Raw genomic sequence first — 6,733 nt, 5'->3', positions numbered from 1 at the left:
GGCTGTTACGCTTGTTTATGTAGTTATCTTACATCAACACACATTCCCCAAAATACTCTTATTTCATTGAGAAAGAGAACACAATATATACTGTGCTCCTTTTTATGATTGCCCCAACCTACATCTGGCACTGGTAGCCAAAAAAGTAAATTGTGCTCAAATATGAGCACAATAAAATTAGCATAATTTTACAAATAGTTTTTGTTTTTTCAAATGCCAAAATAAGTGCTTCTGGTTACAGATTAGTTTTCATTGTGAAAAGATGAAACAAGGCCAGTAGCTGTGTTAATGCTTTATTGAAATATCTCATATGAACATCATTAGCAGGGAGACAGTGTCTGAAGGACATTCTCTCGAACCTTTTCATACCCACAGAATGTGAACCTACAAGAGACAAAGGGAAGTTACACCAGCTTGTTACTGCACTGCCCTTTACTGCATATAATTCTAGGACTTATTTGGTGAATAACTTCATGTTTTAAGGTAAATCCTGATGTTACTACTATAGTACTTCAAAGTTTTGATGTTTGGGTTAATCCTATCTTTAAATGTTAACTATAGACCAACATGAGCTATGGTCAATAAATTAATCAAAACATCAGAGAAGGAAGCTCACGCTCTCCGGTCCTTTCCTCTCTGCACAGTTATTTTTGTGGCACCGAACTTGGGCAGCAATGGGTTGAGTACATTGTTGTTCCAGAGAAACTTCACATGTGTCAGATCACCCACATCTTTTTCAACATCAATAAGGAGTTGATAGGTTTTTCCAGGCTTCAGAATGCCACTGAAACAGATAAGAAAAGAGCACCTTTGGTTAGATGTTTTTGTTCCTAAATGATCTCAAAGTTTCAATTATCTCAATTCCTTGTTAATGTTAGCTTTTTACATGTCACATTATGATTCTTGCTTCTGTAGACATATTAAGTGAACAGATAAAAATGTACTGTGGAACTGATAAAAGCATATTATGGCACCAATGTCAACCTCATCAAACATTTAATTACTGGCTGAATGGTGCATACCTGTGAATCTGGTATTGGCGAGTATTTTCAGTTGCACCATACAATGCCACAAGGAAGTATCCCATGTTGGTTCGAGAGCCATCAATGGTAATTGTCACTTTATAGCGATAACCTAAGGGAACAGCAGTGATGACATAAACAACTTTCAGACAGTATATTTATCAAGAAATCCAGACCTACATGAATTACTGGTTACCCCCACTGCACAATGTATTCATAGCAAGGAAATGTATTAAATTATAATATGGCTATGCAGAGTATGTTCTAATTACATTTCACTGGCAAATAGCTATTCCTGGCAAATAGCTAGGAAATATAAGCAGCCTATAATTGTGGCATGCCTGGAATAGGCATGCCTGGAACAAAGGTGCATGTTTGTGTATGTTAGGTGAGACTCGCTGATCCATACGTGAGAAGGGCCGAGCATCACCCGTGTTCAGGTAGAACTTCATTTTCTCTACTCCATTGGGCACTTGGAATGTGTCAGCATAGTGACCCATGATAGCACATGCACTGTTAGCACATGGGAAACAATGTCCCTGGAAGACAAAACTCAAGTTTTAATTTGATCAACAAAGGCTCTTTGAAATATCTCTCCATCAAGACAGTCTCTTTTGAAACCCTCTTACTGGTGCAGTACATAACTAGAATATTATGCAGTAAGCACCATTTTGCTATTTATGTTCAAATATATACTCAGATATTTTACAATTATAAAGAACAGTCATTGATTTTACACTGTCTCTATTTTAACAACAACAGAGTGCCTATTGGTAATACCAACTCTCAAAAGCTTTCTTAAAATCTGCCCTCATCTTTCAGATGCGTTAGACACCCAATAAATCCAGTGATGACAGACAACAGTTTACCATGCTTTATAGAGTGAAAACAAGCAAGTTTACAGTTGTTAGCCAGATGGAAGGATAACACGCTCATGCTTTTATAAGAAGAGTAACCAGTAGATATTGGTTCCCATTGAGACATAGTCACATGAGGTCATGCCCTATGTCCGCTGCCCTATGTATTTGGGATGCATCCCAAAGGGGGATAAAGAGTTATTTGTAGGGACAGCTGCGGACACACACCCTCCAAGGGGGAGCCCATCTAGTGGGGCTCTGACTAAACCAATCTCAGCAAATCAACTTCTAAAACTGTAGAAACTGTTCACAGCCATATCAATGTCATGTGCAATAACAGCTGGCACCCTAGTCCACCATCCCATTTTCCAGCCATACCTTCTGATGTACATTGAAATCCTGAGTCATATTTCAGTAAAGGGCACCCCACAGTTCATCCTACTCCTTATTCCTATACTCTGCTTGTTTTTATTGATGTACCCTTTTTGGTTTGTATGTCTCAGGCTGGGGAAGTCCCACTTACAGACTCAAACATGTCGTCGTTAGAGCAGGGATATCCCATAAATCCTTGAGGAGTTAGAATGCTGTCACTGTAGTACTTGTAGGATCTCAGGTGGTTGCAGGCAACAAAGTCACGGGTGCCTCACAAAAGAGCAAAAAGAAAGAGAGGTAGGCTGACTGACTGAAAAGAACAACAACAGAATTGGGAGAAAAGATTAAGGGATCACTGTGATCCCCCGCCCCCCCAGCATGGCTCAAGTAGCAACAAGAAGAGCAAAAGAGCTTCAGTTATGCAGCTTTGATTCCCTGTTTTGGTTCCCTGTTCTCTGCAGAAATAAACCAGAGCAGACTCGACTGTGTCCCTCCAGTCTATCCCTGTATTATGGAACCAATGTCAACAATTGATCCCCTGCTTTATTCTCTAGCTACCCCAGCAGATTTTGGAGAGGTCTGAAACAGCATCAGGGTTGTCCAAGGAATAGAAAGTCTCTGTTACTCTGGTTCAGAAAACCTGTGATTACATAAAATGGCAAACTGAATAAAAAAACCTAATAAAATTCTATTTTCTTCCAGCTATAGCTCTATAACTGTGAAATAAAAAAAACATGCAGCACTTTTACTAGTTTAGAATTCTGATGAAAAATGTACAATGATTAGGCTAAGATGTTGGTTTATTCTTACCTTCTCACTCTCTTTCATTATAATGAATTATAATTTTTCATGAGATTGATCAGGATTGATTATTAGGGTTATGCAATTTTCTCCTACCTTCCCAAATTCCATCTATGTCCACAATTTGTGAGATTATGTTCTTGTCACAGCCAGGCATATGCTCTCCTCCGTTTGGGTAAAAGTCAATGTGCCCAACAGCTTGAAACATTCCAAAGCCTAAAATAAAATAGCATGTTTCATCTATATGAGTGCAAACCATTATAATACATATTCATGCAATTATTATTGATGTTATCACATTTGTAATATTTCTTCTTCTTCTATTATTATTATTAAAGTAGCCAAGGGAATTTTTTGGAGGAGAATTATCAGTGTTTGAGGTGGAACTAAAGGTATGTGTGACTTTACAGTAACTAATAATTTAGAGAATAACATATGCTATTACTGATAACTTGTGCTATATTTAGCTTGAGAACCTTGCTGTAAATTAATCTCACCAAGGTTGGGGATCACTGGAAGACCGTCTGTGTGAATAACATCAACAAACTGAGCATCGGTGGGGTCTAGTCGTACTATAGCAGGACAACCCTGGAAATAGGGTTCAGCTGGGTCCAAGCCTTGGAGAGTGAATCAAACTCGTTAGATGACCTAAAAACCACTTTCTGATTTCTGAAAAGGCAAACAGGTCGAAAATGTCCTGGTCTACCTGGTCACAGTTTAGTGATTTGCTGTAGTTCTGCACTGTAACGCCACTATGTAGTACCTGTAATCCTGCCAAGTCCTGGCGTCCTTTGGCCAGCCTCTGCTGCACAATGGGCACCCAAACTGTGCCCAATAACATGGACATCTTGAGGCTTCTGCTGGAAACTCTCCTGAAGATAGAAAATGCTACAAATATGTGCAAAACTGAAGAATTTCTACATTTATTCCTCTGAATGTGATGGCTGTTTAAGGCAGTAGTTATATAGAATTTTTGTGATGTATTTGTGAATGCCAACCTTTTTAAACCTGTATTTTATTCGTTTTTAATAGACATTGAGTTGTCAGTATCAAAAAAAATAAATTTGTTTATTTTTATACACCCATCTATACTATTGCTGTTCATTGCTCTTTGGTTGGGTGATTAATCTCTAGTGTACATTTTAGAAAGTTTAAATTTCCTGTCATTTCCTCTGGTTAATTGCCTATGTATATTTATTTAAATGTGTGATATGTCTAGGTCTTGAAATAATGATATCGGCTCCTTCTAATTATCATTATATGGATAGGGTGAATAAAAGAAAATAGAAGAGGACAAAAAGAGAAAAGGATTGCAAGATAGATTATCCCATTTTATTTCCCATGTATAATGCACAGTTAAACTGCTTTGTTTTGTTTTTTGCTGTTCATGCCTCAGCTTTATCTGTTAGACTTTGACCTTGAGCTATTAGTTGTGTTGTCTGGTTCTGTGAACTTCCACTTTGCCTGCAGGTGTTCCAGCAGGAGTCAAGCCTCTTAAGCACTAGTCTAATAACAGGTTGTAATATTTGGATATAATGCCTTTCTTGTATACCAAACTGAAAATTGAGTTTCTGTGGATCGTTGAAAGTTTGAAAGTTTTTGGAGGTCATTTTTGTTTGACCTACCTTAAAGACAGAAATCATATAAGCCACCTGAGCTCCAACCACTCGAATGTTATTGGCTGCCTGTGTGTAGAGTGTTCGTGCCCCAGTTTTCCAATCCACACAGATACAGTTTATGTCCTCAACCTGCAGCATGAGCTGAGAAACAGACATTAGACGAAACAAAGAAAGTTTGAAATAATGAGGAAAACTGTCAAAATGTTTCACCTTTAAGCAATTTCAGACAAAGATAATGAATACATTTTGAGCACCTGAATACTCAAAAAAGTACTTCTTGTGTACCTGACACATGTCAAGAAGCCAGTTCTCATCTCCTTTGTCAATGAATCCATGGATTATAAAACGGGTTTTTCTGGTTGGTTTATATTGGGATGCTGCAATGACATCTTTATCTGTTTTGATTTCCTGAAGAAATTGAGAGACAAGTATTCTAGAAAAATTCTCCTCTTGTAAGCCTTCTGTTCTCTTGACTTTTCCTAGAGGTTACTTTTGCTACATTTTAATATACGCCTATAGTAATAAAATCTGGCAGTATAGCAGATAGTTGATTTTAAACATTGGCAAATATAATTCATCATTGAACATAAATTTATTAGTCCATGTTCTGGATAAACTTGACTGCACTGTTTACCATTTTGAAAACTTGAGACAGATAGCAAAAATAGCATTATATCTATTTTCACAGCCAAGTCTATTATTGTCCAAATATAAAAACATCAATCTAGGAGGAGATATAGACATGACAATAACAGAAATTGATATATTGATATTTCTCTTAGGCGAGTGCTTATCTCCTGCTTGCTCACTCTCAGCTGGGAGAGTTGTAGCACTACACAGACCAGCATGTTTCCCCCTAACATACCTTCCTCACTCAGCTAAGGTGGAGCAGCACCCATGCAAAAGGACTGCCTAAAGGACTACATATCGGTCTCTACAGGCTTACCTGGTAGACATTTAGGTTTTCGCGTGTAAAGAGAAGGAAGCGGGCGTTGATTTTTTCGGGGCTCCATGGTAAGCGTGAGATGGGTCTCTCAATAGTGCCACTCCATGGCATGTCATTAGAGAAGCAGCCAAGGTTTTCATAGCATACCTGTGCACCTGTCAATCATTAATACTAATTAAGACTGAACAAGAGGGAGCATGTGAATGTCATGTAGATAACTAATAGGATACAGTTAACTAATAGCACACAGACATAGTTGATGTCCTCAGCTGTCATCATCAGTTGATGAAAATATAATAATGAATGTATTTAAAGAGAAGGGGTTTTCTTGTTTTTTTTAAATCTTACCATGTGCCTCTATAAGGCAGCTCAGAAGTCCTCCAATCCACACCAACCACATCTGAAAACATCATAAAACAACCATTAGCATAATTTAAATCAAACACCATCTTTTTCAACAGCTAACCTAACAAAAGTACTTACGTTGATGATGAGAGTCACTTGAAATATATAGCCCAGCTCCTTATATACAGTATCTGTGGTCATCATGGGGATGGGGTGATGTGAATGTGGGAAAAGCCCAGGTGAGGAGTTGGCAAATGGTCTGTGTACCTGTTGTGAGCATGCTTCAGGATACAGGACATTCACCTTTTAGGGGGAAGAGTTAAAGTTGCAGGATTATCTACTTATGAAAATAGATTCAAAATATTGTTAGTGTTGTTTTAGTGGATTAAGTTGAAAATTGCATAAACTGGATTAAGATATTTTCCTTCTTTATGGCACATTATATACCACAGCATCACAAAAACGATTAGCCTAAATTATTCTAAATGTATATAAGTTGATTGCAGTCTAAGTTGTGAAAAATATCTCTTATTAAGCACCAGTATATTCACAACATCAGCGACCTTGGTCAGTTAAATTAATTGTCATTCATTGTCCATTGCTTTTGGAACTTAAAGCAATGTTTTAATATTAGGTCTAGGTCTACATGATGGCTAATCATCCACATGGTTGATGATTCACCATAGATTTTTTTGAGTGCCCTCGAGTTGTTCAGTAAAGATGGACACTACTTCAAAGAGACCAAACAAAGGCTACATGCCAGGCAGGTAA

General features: G+C 37.7%; 1 protein-coding gene across 1 annotated transcript; it reads right to left on the bottom strand.

Annotated features, from left to right (window-relative positions):
- Positions 1-277: 277 nt before the first annotated feature.
- On the bottom strand, positions 278-6,044 carry LOC113585675 (pancreatic triacylglycerol lipase-like). Its single transcript, XM_035531610.2, has 12 exons — positions 5,966-6,044; positions 5,618-5,772; positions 4,957-5,079; positions 4,678-4,812; positions 3,816-3,924; positions 3,550-3,669; positions 3,149-3,268; positions 2,403-2,521; positions 1,432-1,561; positions 1,023-1,134; positions 617-784; positions 278-384 (listed from the first exon to the last, which is right to left on the bottom strand). Exons 1-12 carry the CDS (start codon positions 6,015-6,017, stop codon positions 321-323), a joined length of 1,407 nt encoding a protein of 468 aa, XP_035387503.2. The 5' UTR covers positions 6,018-6,044; the 3' UTR covers positions 278-320.
- Between the last annotated feature and the right edge of the window lie 689 nt (positions 6,045-6,733).

Source organism: Electrophorus electricus, chromosome 12 (genome assembly GCF_041902795.1).
Source record: "Electrophorus electricus isolate QZ-2024a chromosome 12, ASM4190279v1, whole genome shotgun sequence".
In the NCBI taxonomy this organism is placed as follows: Eukaryota; Metazoa; Chordata; class Actinopteri; order Gymnotiformes; family Gymnotidae; genus Electrophorus; species Electrophorus electricus.
The sequence above is the reverse complement of the archived record's forward strand: the minus strand, read 5'-3'. Positions and strand labels throughout refer to the sequence as shown.

Excerpts from the sequence above, each read along its gene's own strand:
- LOC113585675 (XM_035531610.2), bottom strand. The coding sequence starts at position 6,017 with ATGTGGTTGGTGTGGATTGGAGGACTTCTGAGCTGCCTTATAGAGGCA. Across the intron at positions 5,080-5,617 it reads AAAACCTAAATGTCTACCAG|GAAATCAAAACAGATAAAGA; the intron begins GTAAGCCTGTAG and ends CAATTTCTTCAG. Across the intron at positions 3,925-4,677 it reads ATATGATTTCTGTCTTTAAG|GAGAGTTTCCAGCAGAAGCC; the intron begins GTAGGTCAAACA and ends TTCTATCTTCAG.